This window comes from Vicia villosa, linkage group LG3 (assembly GCF_029867415.1).
Source record: "Vicia villosa cultivar HV-30 ecotype Madison, WI linkage group LG3, Vvil1.0, whole genome shotgun sequence".
Lineage (NCBI taxonomy): Eukaryota > Viridiplantae > Streptophyta > Magnoliopsida > Fabales > Fabaceae > Vicia > Vicia villosa.
In genome coordinates, this window is record NC_081182.1 from 70986827 (window position 1) to 71005311 (window position 18485).

Genomic DNA, 18485 nt, shown 5'->3' on the forward strand with positions numbered 1-18485 from the left:
AGTTGGAAAGGACTTAACCTTCGTGTGATGCTAAGTGAGTACAATATCAAGTGTGTCATGTGTTGAGTGTTGGTGTCACATCGATACGATCGAATGAGAGGAAAATTGTGGGAGTAGTTGTTGGTCTCAAAGTAAATTATTGGATTATGGTGCTGCAGGTGACTTGAGTACAAGTTCCAAGAGAATACTATTATAGTTTGGTAACGATGGTTTATACTCCGTTATGATTGTCGGCTATCTATTGACAAATTGAGGAACTGGTCACCCTTAATCTCTTGTTGATAGTAGACGAAATCGTTTTCGATGGTATAAACGTATCTTGCTATCTTAATGGTGTGTGAAGTGATTGATGTTGTATCGTGAGGATAGTCGCTCACCAGTTTGTGTGAAGTAATAGAGGAGTGGCTAGTGAAGGGTTGAGAATTATTGAGCAATTCAGAGTAGCAGGCTGGAATGCGAGCTAACATTGCAAAGGGAAAGATTGTGAATATCAAAGTGAACAAAGATTTTATGGTGGATGTTAAAGAAAGTCCGAAACTAGATTAAAACTTGTAAACCAGATAGTTGACAAAAAATTTAATGAGGACGGCGCCTTAAGATGGATGATTAGAGTTGCACAACTGAAGCGTAATGAGGCGTGGTTGCTATGCGTACGACTCATGAGCTATGTGTATGTTTGTTGAGTTTTGTGTATATTTATCGAGTTATCCTATTAAGTTGGTGTTATAAGTATTTTGTTACCATTGTCGTGAGGTTGTCGTTGATTTTCGTAAGTAAAGGATGATACTCCATAAAGTGACGAAGTTGATTATGTTGGTTATGTTGATATCACTACAAGAGCGATACGACGATGTGAATAGATTTTTTGATGTTTGGTTGATAATTGACATATGAGAATGAAATTGTGTAGGTATTTTGAGGTTGGAAATGTTGTTAAGATGATAATGTGGTGTTGTATATCCAAGTATAAGTATGTTGTTGTTACTACTTTAAACGTTGATATATCGGAATATTGTTGAGTGGTTGATAAGCTATTAACGGTCAAGTCGCGAAGGTGTTGTATGGTTAACATGAGGATTTAATTTGAATTGCATTATGTTGCTAGTAGGTCTGGATAAGTAGTATATGATGTGTAGTCCAGCATGACTTGAGATCAGAGAATAGGATACAAGATCGGTATTAAGAGTTGTACTATCGAGAGGATTTTCGAGGACGAAAATATTCTAAGTAGGGGAGAGTTGTAACGCCCTGAATACTTTGATTAATTATTTAATTAATTGTTTTCAAATTATTGGATGAATTATGAAGTGAATGTGAATTATTGGGGTTTAAGTTATTTTATTGAAATTAATTAATTAATTAGCGATGGAGAAATAATGAAGTAATTAATTAATTGGACTTGTTTCGGTGGTTGACAGTATAAATGTGGGGGTGTAAATTAAGCACAATGGAATTATTAAGAATGATGGAATTATTAGTTGATTAGAATAAAAAGTGGAAGTAAGAGGTTTAGGTTTTCTATCAGAAAAAGAAAAATAAGGGTTTTGGAATGAAAAAGAATTGGAAACATGAGGTTGTTGTGAAGAGGAAAAATTTGAAGAAGAGGCAAGTTAGAAATTGGATCAGAAAATTATAGAGCGGTCTCCAATCCAAGGTAAGGGTGGGGTTCTGACTCTATAATAGAGTATATGATGAATAGTATGTAGGATTGGGTTTGTAGAATTGCTTCTGTTTGTGTTTGATTGTTGTGATTGACACTAAAAATTTGTTATTATCAATGAATTGCTGCTGCAAAAATTATTCTATGTTAATTAATGCTGTAATATTGTGTGTGTTAGTATGCAGGGGCGGAGCTATAGCCCAGCGAGCCCGGGCACGCGCCCGGGCTCAACCACTCCTTTCGTTGTATATTCCCCACCTAATAGTTAATTTTTTAGACAACACTAGGGGCAAAATTAGTAATTTTTAGACAAAATTAAGGGCAAAATTAGTAAAAGCATGGTGTAAAATTTTTGGACAAAATTAAGGGCAAAATTTTTAGACAAAATTAAGAGTAAAATTAGTAGAAACAGGGTGTAAAATTAGTAAAAACAAGGTATAAATATTTTGCCCGGGCTCCCTAAAATTTCTGGCTCCGCCACTGTTAGTATATTATGGATAATCGAAGGAAAACTGAGAGAGTTTCAGATGGCTAGAACGGGAAAAAATATAGAACAGGGGGCGATCACCCCCTATGTGTATGTGAGGGAGGGGCGGTCACCCCCTAGTGACAAGGCAAAAGGAGCGATGGCTCCCATGATAGTGAAAACAAGAGGCGTTGGCTCCTTCATTAGGGATGGAGGCCACCGTTTGTAGTACTTATATCCTTAAATTAAGTCATGTAAGATGTACCCTTAGTGTAATAAAATATGGTGATTGTTTAATTGAAAATAAAATTAGTTAGTCAATTAAATTAGGAACAGTAGTAGCAGGGAGTGTCCACCACTTCCTATGTAGTACCCTATACACTATTAATTTATTAGGACTAAGTCTTACCATGTAATAGCCATCACATAATTAACCTATTGGACTATAACCATCCATATTGGAAACACCTATTTGTTAGTAAGAAGAAACATAATTTAGTTGAATGACAGAAGCTAGATTAGCTGAGTATTTAAATAACTGAAGATTGGTGAAACTCTAGTACCAGGTTTGAATTAAATTTTTAATAGCAGTATGTGTATTAAACTTAATTAAATTAACAGAGACTTGAAAACACACATGAGTACGAAGTAGAAATAGTAGAATTTTTACCCGATAATTATTTGGCTGGTATAGTTGAATTGTCCAAATAATTACGAAACTCTTATAGCATATTTTGGTTGATTCGGTGTGTTGTATATTTTGTCGGAAAATGCAAAATTTCTGTTGTTGTTGAATTTTGTTGAATTGCCTTTGATTATTGGCGAATATCAAGTTGTAGGCCTATGACCAATGTGATGTTTTTGTTACGTAATTGCTGATAATGTTACGGTGTTATTATGTTGTGCTGTTATTTTCTTTGCGATATATCATTAATGTCGTGATGCTACTATATTTTGTTAATAATGCGAAGTTGCAGGAATTATTGTGACGATGAATTACCTCTATTTATTGGTAATAACAATGTTATAGGCGTATGCCTTGCAATGAGATTTGTTGCTAAGTATGCAAATATATCGAGTCAAATATATTTGCATACTCTACGACGGCCTGGACTGACAAACTGCGATGAAGGCTTATGCCTTGTTGTCATACCCCAAAATTTTCCCATCTCATTTCTCCTTTCAAGCTCATACCAAAGTTCAAGACTCAAAGACGCATTCTCCTAAACAATGGCTCAATGAACTAGGGTTTTGAATTCTCTGAACAAAATCAATGAATCAAAGTCTCCAATGGATTTCATATGGCTTATGATGTTTCAAATTATCTCTATGACAAAATTCAGGCTTCAATTCCAAGGATTGCCCAGTCAATTGCTCAGAAAGTCAACAATCGACTAGTTTGACCTAAAAGTCAACTGTGGTCAAAATGCAGTCAAAATTCTTGATTTTTTGTCAACATCCTTATTTTGAAGTATCATTCATAATTTGATCAAGTATTGGTCATGATTCATCAAGGAAAGTTCAGAAATCAACAAAAACCTAAAGTTTCTAAACTAGGGTTTTATGACCTAAAGTCAACTGAACTTTGACCAGCCATAACTTTCATATGGAGCATCAGAAATTCTCCATCCAAAGCTCATTTTGAAAAAAATTAAATTCTCTACAACATTGTCTCTCACATGCCAAGGCTAAAAATGCTTCATTTGAGAGATATGGATCAAAACATTACAAGTCCTTTTTGAAGGTCAACCAAATGCAGTTTTTTGTCAGGAGCAATATCATCAAGATAAAATCTCCAAATGAAAAATATGTTCCAAAGTGGCTTGTAGAGGACATCTTGAGCTTTTCAAAAAGTCCTATAATACCTCCATATGATAATTTTTGAGAGAGTTATGACCTACTAAAGTTGAGTAGTTTTGATGAAAATACATGAAGGCCAAAGTGTTGAAGTTTGAGTTTTTGACTAAATGGGCCCAAATATTTGATTCCAAACTTGATCCATAGGCCATCCATGACCCATAGGCCTTTGGGTTCATTTTTATTATTCTTATTTATTTTTATTTTGAATTTAATTATTTAAATTCAATTTAAATTGAATAGAATAAAGCAAATAATCAAAGATTTGAATGAGGTTATATTTCAATCAAATATTGAGAGATATACTGAGTTAAATCAAGGGAATTTCATGAAGAAAAAAGAGATTTGATTGGAACCAAAGATAGAAAGATTTACACAATATTTTCAATCAAATTTCTTCATATTTGCAAATCACCAATCACATGATTTTTCCCCAAGTTATTAACCCTGATATATTCCTCTATATATACCACAATATATTCAACCATTGGAGGACGATTTTGGAAGGCATAGAAGTAGGGATTCTAAAGAAGAAAATATTCAATAAAGGTGCAAACTTGGATTACGAATTGCAGCTGATTTCAAGACCATTCATTCATCCCAGTCGACTTCTAAGGTAATATATGGTGAGAATACTTCATTAAACGAACCCCATGATGCCCAAAACGCATGCTTCATGTTATTCATGTTCATTCATATTCTTGAAATCCATAGTTCATATTTTATTGCGTGTTAATCAAAAATAACCATGGATATGAGTTCCTACTGATGTTTAGAACATGTTAGAATCGTGGTGGTTGAGATTCGACGTTTGGAGCCATGACCACCATTGTTAGTGCAAGCGGTCAATGAGCTTGCGTTTTCAGCCTTGCGTAGGGTTTCGGGATAAACGGATCCCATATTCATGATCGGGAAGCATTTTTAAGCCGATCTGAGCTGTTAGCTTTTTTCGTTTCGTTTGTTTTTTTTTTAAATTTCCATGTTGCAGCAAATAGCCACGAGACATTCGTAGCAAAATCGTGCCTAATTCGCAGCCAACAAAATGTGGGAGACGATGAACAGTGGCATAGGAGTATGAACCTGTAGGCGTGGCGCTTCCAAGCATTGTTATTGGGCAGTCAACGCGCCAGAATAATCTCTCTTCATCTTATTGGACGCGCGTGCACTCCAGGGCTCCACTTTGATTCTGAATTTTTAATTTTTCCAATTATTTTATATTTTATATTCAATTCGCTGCGTTTATTCTTCAACGTGTGAAACTGGCAGGAATGGTAACGCACCAACGTTGGTCACGCTGGAGACGCGAGTTCGAATCCCCACGCGGCCTCCTTCATATTTTTTAACAAATATGTGTTAAAAGTTATTTCCATATTCAATACTCACACCCACGCGTGGTCTATGATGTTCCATTGGCTTCCTGCTATAGGATCCTCTGCAGGCTCAGATCCAAGCGTCCAGCGAAGGCTGCTCACCATGGACACCCAGGGCAGCAACATATCAGATCCTTGTTCCAGGTTTTAATGTTTTGTTTATTTAATTTAGGGTTTATGAACTTTTTGATCCCTCTAAATATTGCAGATTTTGTTTTTAGTCCCTCCAAAATTTTCCTTTAAGAAATCGTCCCTTCAAAATTTTTCGTCTAAACTATTAGTCCATAACGTCAAATTTTCTAGAGATTAGCTACGACTTTAGCCACCGATTAGCTATGAAATTTGACGTTAGGGACCAATAGTTCTGAAGAAAAATTTTGAAGGGACGATTTCTTGAAGAAAAATTTTGGAGGGACTAAAAACGAAATTTGAAATATTTAAAGGGACGAAAAAGTTCATTAACCCTTTAATTTATTTGTTTCTTTTTCAACTAATTGTTTTCCTTAACTAATTACTTTTTTTTTAAACCCCTTTTTTTATTAACCTTATTTTTCTTAAATAACCATAAATTAATTCTTAATTTAATTTTTAGACTTAATAAAATCAATTTAACTTTTTTTAATTTAGACTTAATTTTTAATTTAGTTTTTTGGTTTGGTTTAATAAAATCAATTTAATTTTTAATTTAGGTCTAATTAATAATATAAAATTTAGGCTTAGGCTAATTTAATTAAATTAGGGTTTTCAGGTCAATTATTCAATTTTAGTCTGATATTAGGTTTCGTCACTTATCTTTGCCCTTAATCCTAAAAATCACATATTTGGTAGGTGTCGCCCATTAACCGTTAGGTTTAGGTTTTACCCATAAATCTTTTAGCCACTAATTTATAAAATTGTTGTTAACCTTTTGTGTTATAACCTTGATTTTTCTTTTTACCTTATTACTTATAATTTTGCCTTCATTTATTTGCTTTATTATTATTGTTGTTGTGATGTCTTGCAGGGTTATCATCTACTTAATTATTTCTTCTTTCTGCAAATTTTTGCCATATTATGTAATTGCTCACAGGATGTAATAGTTTAATTAGGGTTTATTTTCTGCCTTTTAATTTTTGTCTTTTATTTTCTGCCCACGGGTGTTTATTGTAATAGCGTAGGACTTTTATTTTTCTGCCTTTAACTTCTACATTTTTAAATTGCGTGGTTAGTAATCTTAGGGAGTGCAAGCCTTGAACTGAATTAGCATCACTAATTACAAGATAAAGTAACCGAATTTAACCACGTGATTGTGTCACACACACACACACACACCTTTAGGGTAACCTCTCTTGTTGCCTTATACTGTTGCCTTGTTACCTTATTATTGTTTCCTTTAAAATAGTCAAGTCCCTCGATTCCGAGGATACCTAAAGCAAATGTTTCCCTCAGTTCATTCATCATCAAGTTTGTCCCTTGACGTTGCCTCGGTAAATGATGATTTGTCCCCATTGCTAAGGTATCCTCACATGATGCCTAAAAAAATTAATGACTATTATATCCTTCCTTTAGACTACCTGCCCTCTTTATGGCAGGGTCAGTCTTATGACGAACGATAATTCCGATGACCCTTCAACATCCAATAAAAGGAATTCCTACCCTCCTATGGTATGGATAGCCCTGAAAATCTAAAAGAACATTTTTTATAACTTAAGGGTAATTGCTTTTTAATTGCTTGCTCTTCTTCAAATTCAAATTCAAAACTCTTTTCCCACTCTTTTCAAAACAAATTCAAAAAAGACTACGCTTATTTACAAGCTAAAGTTCTTCTTCAAAGTTTTCCAATTCACACACGACACTTTTCAAACAAACAAGTGAGCTAAGCAATTAAGAGCCCATGGATAACCATGGATTCAAAGGGTGCTTACACCTTCCCTTTGTATAACTTACCCCCGAACTCAAAGTCTTTTAAAAGGTTTTTTCTGTTCTTTTAGCCTTTCTATAAATTGGATAAAATAAAAGTCGGTGGCGACTCTTGCTTACCGCGACATTTTATTTAAAGTCAGTTCACCGTATTACACTTGTTGATGCCTCTATTAATTGGTAATTTGGCGATGGGGGTTGAAGCCCTGTTGGTACCACATGCATGAGCATAGTTAGTGTCACATTTTATAATGCATAAGTGTGAATTGATGTGAAGTGCCGTGACTTGAATGGTTTGTTGGATATAACAATGTGAAGTGACGTGAATTACGATGTTGATATTTTGAAGCAGTGATTTTATATAACCTGGTCTAATATATTGTTTATCATAAACTCGATTATATGGTTCAATATGTTTGAATGTTACCCCTATGTTGGTAACGTGCAGGTAATCCAGAGTAAAGGCTGCTTACCTTCATTAGTTCGAGTCAGGTGTTGGCCGTTCTGATACGTAACACTCGGGGGGGGGGGGGGGGGGATGAACGCATGTTTTATTTATTGTTGCTATTACATCTATTGTTGAATTTTAAGTTGACGGTGTTGAGTACTCGTTGAGTTGAAGTTGTTTTCAGTGAATAAGGATATTAAGTGAGTTAAAGTTGAATGTTGAGAATTTCACTGCTTATTAAAAATAGTTGTTTTGTGTTCAAGGGTTAAATCATGTTGTTATTGGTTCATCCGAGTTAAGTGTTATGTATCTGATTTATAGGTGACTAAAATGTCGTTATTTTTAAGTTAAAAATGTAGCATCTCATATGTTTGTTGAAACTTTGAAACTCTTATTTTATTATTATTTGTCGGGTAGAAATGGGGTGTTACAGATACAACATATAGTTGTCAAAGTGAAAGCATGTATTTGATAGATTCGAATACTGTAGTTTGTAATTTGTATGTTTTGGTTGCTTATATATATGATAAGTTACTAAATATTGTATTTGAATGCATTGAAAACAGACACTTATTGATTTGATTTGCAAAGTTCCTAATATTAAATCCCAATTATTGAATAGATTTGAGTTTGGATAGGATAGCAAGAGTTTGCACATGTTTACTCTTGATTTGTATGTATTTTTGTAGGATTGATGCATAAGCAAATTATTGGACAAAAAATCAAAAGAAACTACCTTGCAAAACTCATTAAGCGAGCTTACAGCAAAACCTCGCTAAGTGAGCACCAACGAGCTCCCAGCAAGGAATGGGATAGAATTACAAAGTCCAAAAATCATCATTTTCGCTTAGTGAAGCCTAGCTAAGAGGGAATGAGAAGGCTCACTTAGAGTACCATATCTCGCTAAGCGTGGTAAGGCAGTTCAAAGAAGGCGGTTTGAGAATACTTCAGACTGAAGGAAGGACTCGCTTAGCGAGACATCAACTCGCTAAGCGAAAGCAGCAAGATCAGAAAAGTATAAAAAGGCATCAAACATAACCATAAGGGGATTCCACTTTTACTTAACAGAGTACCATATAGATAGAAACAGGGAAAAAGTGAAACTTGAAGAATCAAAGGTGGATACACATTAATCATCGAGAAATCATTGTTGATGATCATTCATCTTTATTCTTCTATTTTGTATCAAGCTACCATGAGTAGCTAATTCTTCTCTTTGTTGGGATTAGACTTAATTGACTGAAACTGTATGTATTTATTTTGATCAGTATTATATGTGAATCTATTATTCATCGATATTGATATTATCCTTATTTCTATCATTTAACTTCTAGATTTAAACCATGATTCAGAAATATTGTGTAGATCTCCACTTAGGATAATATTTTGTTCAAAGCTAAACTCCATAAATAAATTTAGATTGGATATTCATTACAAGTGTCAATTCTTAAAGCTATTGTATTGTTCAATAGGTTGAAAATTGTCGATTAAACAATACGGTTGATTTCTCAACATGGTTTAGACATAAATACTGTCGGTTAGTGATACATGAAAATATTAATCAACAACATGATTTTATATATAATAATCGATCATTAAAATACGTACGCACTAGGTTAATGAAATCTAAACTCAGCAAGTTCTCATCTCTCTGAAATTTTATTTATCAATTAGCGTTTTTATATTCTGTGACTTTTTACACAATCAAAGACTTTGTGATTCTCTACTTAAAACTGTATCAACTATTGAACGACATCAATATCGCACTAGACCTTGTGGATACAATAACATATACTTACTTTTGATTACTAAACATAAAAAAGGCGTGATAGTTTTTATCGTTTTAAGGAATTTTGCATTTTTTTAATACTATATATATATATATATATATATATATATATATATATATATATATATATATATATATATATATATATATATATATATATATATATATATATATATATATATACTCATTTATTTTGAGACAGAGAAAAATGCAAATGTGACACTTTTTATAAGATGGAAGGAGTATAATTTACTTCAAATTTGTTTTAGTGAAATGAGAGATGTTTCAGATTTCGATTCCATGACTGACCTTCCTGTTAAGCAACAATGTTTATTAAAAAATATAGTTAATGTTCATGTTTGTTTGCTTAACAAATTGTGAGATAAACTATTTTCTTTATTTTTATCTATATCTTATAATTTTGGACAATATATTTTGTTTGATAAATATACTAGTTTAATATCAAAATCATTAAATTTATTATATAACTATTTTACATTGGAATCAAAATTAATAAAAAAAATACAAAAGTATATTGCATATTTTATACATAAATAATTTAAATAAAAAGTAAAATTATAAAAAAAAATAATGTTTATATTTTCGTGCTAGTAGACACTAAAAAAAAATTGATAAACACGAGAGTGTTCATAACGAGTATAGGGGTGTACAAAGGGTCGGATTGGGCAGATTTGGGCCCAAATATGGCATCCAACTCAAACCGTAATTTAAAATATAAGACTTATTTTTTACCAAAATTTCAATCGATTTAGACGGTTTGGCATTGATCCAAATAGTTTGTTTGAATTTTTGAGTTAATTGAAGTACTATTATATTGGATTCACTTACATTCCAAAGTTAATTGGTACTATTATATTGGATTCACTTACATTCCAACAAGATATTAGAAAGCTATAACTTACATAATCATAAGCCCAATACATCAATTATGATATACATTTTCATATACAACACTATCATACCAAAACAAAAGTTTATTGCTTAAGCACCCATGAATAAGTCTTCAAAGAAAGCTAATCAAGCCCCGTAAGCAATTAACTGTGTTTCCACTCTTTAGTATATGGCATATCATGACTCAAGATCATAGATCATACAACCTTACTAAGGATTGTGACCTAAGAGATGAAATAATCCGCCTTTTGTGGCCAAGGAGTTTGTAACACAAATGCTGGTGATTGTCACAATTGCAGACTAACATAAAAGCATGCATGCTCAGTTTCCTTTGCAAAAATAAACAACAATGAAAGAGACATATGCAAAACCATTTGTATTTCAAAAATCACATTAATCTCAACATCGAAATTCCAATAAGAAGAGTATTCCTAGGCTGAAAGAATCAAACGGCTCTCACAATAATACTACGGTCTTTAATTATAGAGAGATGCTATGTTGACACAAAACCTGTGGCACCGTATACATACACCACCGTATGCTCTTAACCTTCATTTTCACTTGGCATAGATTTCAATTTCTATAAAATTAATAAATAAAAGAAAAAAAAGTATATTGTATAGTAGGTATATACGGTGTAAATGTCAAATATGGTGTCAGCATATCATTTCTCTTAATTATAAGTAAATATTCTCTTTTTAGGTTCATTGAGTAATGAATGTATTTGGTCTACATAAAAGACCAGATACATTCATTATTTAGTGAACCTAAAAAGAGAATATTTACTTATAAAGTGTTATATTTAGGGACATAGGTAGTATTAGTACACTAATAAAATAAAAATAAACAATCTTGAAAATTTTAGCCGTACAACTCAAATCATTTCCACCATTATCAAACTAACGGTTTATTTCAATTTTTTTTAGTTTCAATTGGAATAGGTCGGATGGTCGGTGGTTGTCCGGCCCTAACAATGAGAGGGAGAAGAATAGTAAAATACTAAGAGTTAAAAGGTAAAACAGTATAAAATAATTTTACATTGTCATCTAATAGAAAGCTATCAATTAGTCATATTATTAAATTATTTTTAAAATAAAATAGTGGTTTAATTGAATACATGATGGTGATTAGTTGACCATATAAAAACATTTTACACGCTCAGTGCATCACATATTTTCTCAAATACTAAAACATTAAAATAAAGATATTGTTGTCCTTTTCATTATTTTTATTTTTTTAATTTTTTTTAATTTGAATAGATTAAATTGATCAAATTCCACACATGACTATGAAATAAATTTAAATATTTTAATGTATGAATAAAGATATTGTTGTCCTTTTCACTATTTTAAATACATCCTCTAAATAAATAACGAAATCACAAACAATAAGAAAAAAGAGAAAATAGGTATAAATGACTGAATAATTAATTTTTATTGATTGCCATTCGATGCATAACTCATTAATTAGGTTTTTCAGAGTTGCGCTTGATGAGTGTGTTAGGTTCCATGATGTAAAGAGGGCGGAGTTTTTTTGGGATGTTATGTTGGGGAAAACCGCGTTGCAGCCGACGACTGCTATGTATAATTCGATGATTGCGTTGTATTGTTATCACGGTGATATTGATGCTGCTATGAAGATGCTCGATGGAATGGTTTATAAGGGGGCTTTTCCGGATTCGCTTACTTATAATTTGTTGTTTAGGTTTTTGCTGGACGTTTCTAAGAACTTGATCTGCGTCTTGGTGACGTTGCACCATTCTTGGAACATTCTGGTCGATACGCTCCTCTTCGTCCCGATCGGGGACTTGTCGCTGGTTTTCTGGCTTAGCCCCATTTCCTCGTGTGTCGACAAGCCTTATATTTGACGCCTGAGGAGTGGGTCTAGGTGGAACTTGTGGGGTACCAAAGAAATCTGCCATTCTAGCCATTTGACCAGCTAACATCTCATAACTTTGATTAGTATTATTTATCATGGGAGTAAAAATAGTGCCAATTTGTTGTGTTAGAGCATTCACCATGTCATGATTGCTCTCGTCTATCTGTTGCATAATAGACAACATAGATGTTGTGTTTAACGAAGGCGATGCCTGGGAAAAATATCCTATCCCTGTCGGTCGATTGCCTGGATTTAAAGAGGTACTGGTAGCCATCATATTATCAGAATAAATCGACGGGTTAGTTTGTAAACCTACCATCATCGATGTAGGCATACCATAAGGGGGAAAACCAGACGGAGGAATGACTCCTCCTAGGAATAGCGGTCTTGTCAGATTCATAGGCGACCGTGGTGGATTTACTGGTGACGAAGCAATGGCTATCGTCGAACCAAAGACGGATGATGTCCCGACTGGAGACAAAACTGTTGAATTCTGTGGAAGTGTATTAGTTGGGAAAATATCCACATTATTTCTAGGGGGATCAGAAGCGTTTGTATTATTATTAGACATTTCATTCAATTGTCTACCACTTCTTAATATCATTCATAATCGTAACACTGTTTTGTCACCAAAGAATAATGATCAAAAGAATGATTTAGTACAAATGAATATTAGCACCAAAGTGTCCCACTGAGCGTGCCAATTTGTTTACCCAGAATTTTGGCAAACAACCGCTAGTTTCTTTTTAAAGTTTACTTTGCATGATCAACTAGTAAATCCCAGGACTCTATTATGCTATATTCCTTTCTTATTTTGGTTTGACTTATATTTAATGCGTAAAAGACAAGTTGTAAAGAAGAAGCTGTGCACAGGATTTAAAGCATGACAGAAAATGAAGGCATGTAAGGAAAATTGGCAGGAAATAAAGGTAACAAAAACAATACAAATATGTGTAAAAGATAAAAAAACAAAAATCTATTACATAATGATTAAAATAGTACGCATACGTACATTTCCAGAAAGTAACACTCGTTTCTCACTTTTTTTGCACAGAGATTTAGAGTATTCTTTTGTAACATAAAAATGCGGACCCTAAAACCTGCAAACACTATTGCTTATATAGATGTCTGAAACAATAACTGCTCTGACGGTCGACCAAGCATCTGCCAACACGTGTGCGATCACGCAATCGTTTCCTGCCAAACCTCCACGTGTTCTAGAGAAACAATTGTCAAGTCTTATCCGCTACCTTCGACTGATTCTAATAAACACATGAGTATTTCTCAATTCCTTCTTCTAAGTAGCGAAACCTTACCGCCGGCTATAAAACTTATTTGAAGTCGGAGGCTCTTCGACTCAACAAGTCCTTCAACCCATCTCTCTTTGGATCGACGTGCTTTCCCAATCATACTTTAACTAGTAAGTCAAAATGTCGAAATTCCAGGATAACACCATCAAAGTATTAAAATAAAATGTATATAAATTTTAAATTATCATATCACTTAATATTTAGTTTAATTTTGAAAATAACTATTATTCATAATATTTTATCTACTTCAATTCTCTAATATATATTTTTTATTTGGGAAATTTTTTAATAATAATTAAATCAATATGATATTGGAAACTTTAAAATATTATTATAAAAATCATATTTTAAAAATATAAGAAAAAATACTATAATAATTTTAATTTTTATAAAAGAATTCAATGTTACTTTTTATTTATTATTTAAATTTAAATTCTAAAATATGGAAAAGAGAGATTTTTAACTTATATTTTTAAAATGATAAATATATATTTAAATTGTATTTATATTTTTTATTTATTATCTATTATAAATTATTTATTTATATATTTATTTATATTTGTTTTTAGATATTTGGATATTATATTTAATGGATACATTTTTTAGCTATTTTTTTTTAAATAGAATAGAATATGAAAAATTTAGTATTAAAGTAAGTTACTTTTAAGAGCTAATAATTTAAAGACATTCCATATTAAATTATTGAGTCCTAATGCTTTAAAATAAAAAATATTTTAATTATTTATTTCTAAATATTATATACAAATAGAATAAGAAGATATGTAATTTTTTTATTTATAATATAAAGGTAGTAAAATGTTTTTATGAATGTTAGCTGTGACATAAATTATAAAAATTAATAAAAAAAAGTATTTGACATTTTTTGGTAGGTTTTTATATCTATATACTGAATTGTATAAAATATATAGTATATTATATAAAATGTAAAAAATATAGTAATTTTATTTTGTATTTTCATTCTTATCATTATTATTGTTCTTATAATAATTATTATTGCTATTAATTATTAATATAGTGTCAATTTAATAAATTTAATAATTAAATATATATATATATATATTATTTTCTTTTTAAATATAATAATGTTATATAATATATATTATTATTACTATTATTATATTTATTATATTTATTATTATTATTTATTTTATATATAGGATCTAATAAATAATAATGCAATTAAATTTTTTACCAAGAGTTATTATAATAATAACACATGGGTAAGATTGCCATCATAATAATGGATAGCATTGCCATCGTAACAATTTTGAATTTATATTAAGTAGATAGATACTATTATTTTAAAATCCCTTGGTAGGGTTTATTTAGATTTCTTTTACAGTTTCTGCGCAGGTGAGAGAGAACAAAAAAATTAGGAGAAAAAAAAAAACAAGTGGAAGAAGAAGAAGAAACATGAACGTTAACCGAAAGAGAAGCTACCATTCAATTTCATCTCCTTCACCATCAGTTCCAATCCTTCAAAACACCACAACTCTCTCTCCACTACCATTACCACCACTCGGCAATACCAAATCCCTCTTTGAAATCATCTCCACAAACCCTTCCCTTACCGTCGAAAAATCTCTCGAAGATTCCCGCCTCGATGTCACACCACAAGACGTCGAACAAGTCCTCAAGCTCTCCTACCGCTTCCCCGCCCAGGCCGTCAAATTCTTCCGCTGGTCCGGCCACCGCATCAACCACAACCACACTCCCTACGCGTGGAACCTCGTGATCGATATTTTAGGTAAAAACCGTTTGTTCGATGCAATGTGGGACGCGGTTAAATCTATGCGGAGAGAAGGTTTGCTTTCGCGGTCGACGTTTGCGTCGATTTTCGCTAGCTATGTTAATGCGGGGAGAATTGCTGATGCTGTGACGACTTTTGAGGTTATGGATGGGTATGGCTGTGTGAGGGATGTTGTTTCGTTGAATTCGTTGTTGAGTGCTGTTTGTAGTAGCGGTAGGGTTGTTGAGGCTTGTGATTATTTGCAGATTGGGAAGAAGCTTGTGAGGCCGGATTCGGATACGTATGCGATTTTGATGGAGGGTTTGGAGAGTGATGGGAATGTTGTTGGTGCTAAAGAGACTTTTGCTGAGATGGTTATTGAGATTGGTTGGGATCCGGTTAATGTTCCGGCTTATGATTCGTTTCTTTGTACTGTGATTAAGGGGCCGGATGGGATTCGTGATGCTGTTAAGTTTTTTGATTCGATGAGAGATAGGAGGTGTTATCCGGGGGTTAGGTTTTTTAGAGTTGCGCTTGATGAGTGTGTTAGGTTTCATGATGTAAGGAGGGCGGAGTTTTTTTGGGATGTTATGTTGGGGAAAACCGCGTTGCAGCCTACGACTGCTATGTATAATTCGATGATTGCTTTGTATTGTTATCATGATGATATTGATGCTGCTATGAAGATGCTTGATGGAATGGTTTATAAGGGGGCTTTTCCTGATGCCCTTACTTATAATTTGTTGTTTAGGTTTTTGATTAAAGGGAGGAAAACAAGGGAGGCGTCGAGGATGTTTGTTGAGATGCTGAAGAATGAGTGTCTTCCTGATCAGCTTAACTGTGATGCGGCGGTCAGGCTTTATTTGGATAAGGGGGATCCTGTTATGGCTATAAAAATTTGGAAGTGTTTGGTTGAGAATTACCGTGAGGATTTAGAGGGTACTGCTAATCTGCTGGTTGTAGGGCTTCGAGATAATGATAGGGTCCCTGAAGCAGTTAAGTATGCCGAGCATATTATTGCTATTGGAATCAAGTTAACTTCTTCTACATTGTCAAAGCTGAGACAAAGCCTTGTCAAAGAAAGAAAAGAATTTGTGTATGATGAACTTATAGCAAAGTGGAAAGCGGCCTATTAGGTATGTTGGAATTTCACTAAAGTTGCATATTATAATGTCAATGCCGAGTTTGGTATTCTTTTTAAGTTTTGTCTGATGTTCTTGTATAGAGTTGCTGGCATGTTTACCAGTATCTTACATTGCATACGATTCATATCTAAATTCAAAAAAACTTTAAATCAACTCGATACGAATTGGTTTACGTATCTTTTTCGGAGAGCTTTTGCATATATCTCTTGCTTTACTTTTACCTAAAAAAGTATATATTTAATGTGTTGTAGCTTATGATTCATATTAAGATTCGATTCAAGATTCGGAAAATAGATCTTCACGATTTGAATCTCAATTCGGTAACCATGATGCGTGTGATCAGGGTATGGAATTTTATGTAGTTTCTCTAGGGTGATACTTCAATTTTGCTAAATGCTGAGCAATAAATAAACTGTTTCTTAATTGAATATGCATCACATCAGCATATAGTTTATTAAACAGAATGCGAAAGTTACTCGGATTCACCAGAGGGTAAAAGATGATTGAAGTTTGTCTAGGATTTTGTTTTAGACATGTGATATTTAAAAAAAAAAAAATCCATTATCAATCTAAATTTCTATTTGTCAACTGCTCCTGTTTTGAACTAGATTATCAATTATCAATTTTGGCTATTTATACTTTCCTGTTTGGATATTTTGCAGTTATTGTTTCAGGTTTTCACCTGCTTGAATGATCAAAGTGCAATAAGATATGAGCCATACCGGGAGTGGATTGGTTTTGTCAAAGATTTTATAGACATACAAATTTTGTAAATGGATTGTCTTGTTGGTCCTATTGTGGTGTTAACGGGCACTCCCTGTAAGTGTGTGGCCTTGTATGTTCTGTTCTATAGATGTTATTTAGTGTTATAAGATATTTAGTGTTAGTTGAAAAGGGTTATCAAATATCAATTCTTCTCATTCCTCAGTGCTCTCTGTCTATTTAGGCTTCACATTTTGATAATGAGGTTATCCTTTATGACTTATGAGAGATTTTTAAACACCTCATAAACACTTTATTGTCATTAGATTTATACATAAAATTCTTCCTAGCGACACTGCTTGAAAAATCGACTCAATTTATTAGATTGCCTCATTATTGATTTTCCATGATTTGTTTGCTAGCATAGAATAAGGTTACTGTCATGTTCGTCGTTAAATTTACAATTTGAGCTACCAAATTCGAGCTAACTCACATATGAACTTGTTTCTGATAGACTGCACTCGGCAGAATTGTGAGATTGAGAACGATTGAATGAGTCTTCAAACCCTGACATTCCGACAATGATGAGTTTGATTTTCATCTAGACTCTGTTTTTGAGTTTGAAAGGAAGATGAGGGGACTTTGGTGGAAGGGCAAAATAGAGAAATCTTTCGAGTGTTTTTGTAGAGAATGATAAATAAATGTTTTTGATTAATATATTTTTAGTTGAGTATTATAACTACATAAATTTGATTTGAATAATTTATCTAAACCATCTTAACCTTCCAGAATTCTCCTCTAATACAATTTGAGTTTTTCTATTTTGGAGGATTTTGTCTTATGGAGAAAAATAAACTCTCTTATTCAAGTTAGATGACTGTCCATGTTCCATTTCTATTTCCTCCTTTCTTTTAGCCAAACCCCTCCACTTCAATCTCTTTAAAACTCACAATTAGAGTCTTAGAAAATCAAAATGCGATAGTTGGATGAGAAGATTCAGTAATACATCAACCTCATAGTTGTACTCCACATGCTAATAAGTCTGGCATACTGTTAGGATATGGGATAAGGACGGGTTTTGTTAGGATAGAGTTGTAGCACTCCCTCCACATGCATCCAAATCTAGCATACTGGTAGGATATAGGATACGAAGGGGTTTGTTAGGAAATGGAAAATTATTATGGAAATGTATCTCTATAGCACTCCCTCCACATGCATTTGGGTCTAGCATACTGTTAGGAATTAGGATATAGGATACGAACGGATTTGTTAGGAAATGGAAAATTATTATGGAAATGT

At 32.8% G+C, this 18485-nt stretch overlaps 1 protein-coding gene across 1 annotated transcript; it reads left to right on the forward strand.

The window, feature by feature from the left end:
* Window positions 1–14916: 14916 nt before the first annotated feature.
* On the forward strand, window positions 14917–17591 carry LOC131661833 (pentatricopeptide repeat-containing protein At1g77360, mitochondrial-like). Its single transcript, XM_058931472.1, has 2 exons — window positions 14917–16475; window positions 17147–17591. The coding sequence occupies exon 1, from the start codon at window positions 15024–15026 to the stop codon at window positions 16473–16475; it is 1452 nt and encodes a 483-aa protein (XP_058787455.1). The 5' UTR covers window positions 14917–15023; the 3' UTR covers window positions 17147–17591.
* Window positions 17592–18485: the final 894 nt, after the last annotated feature.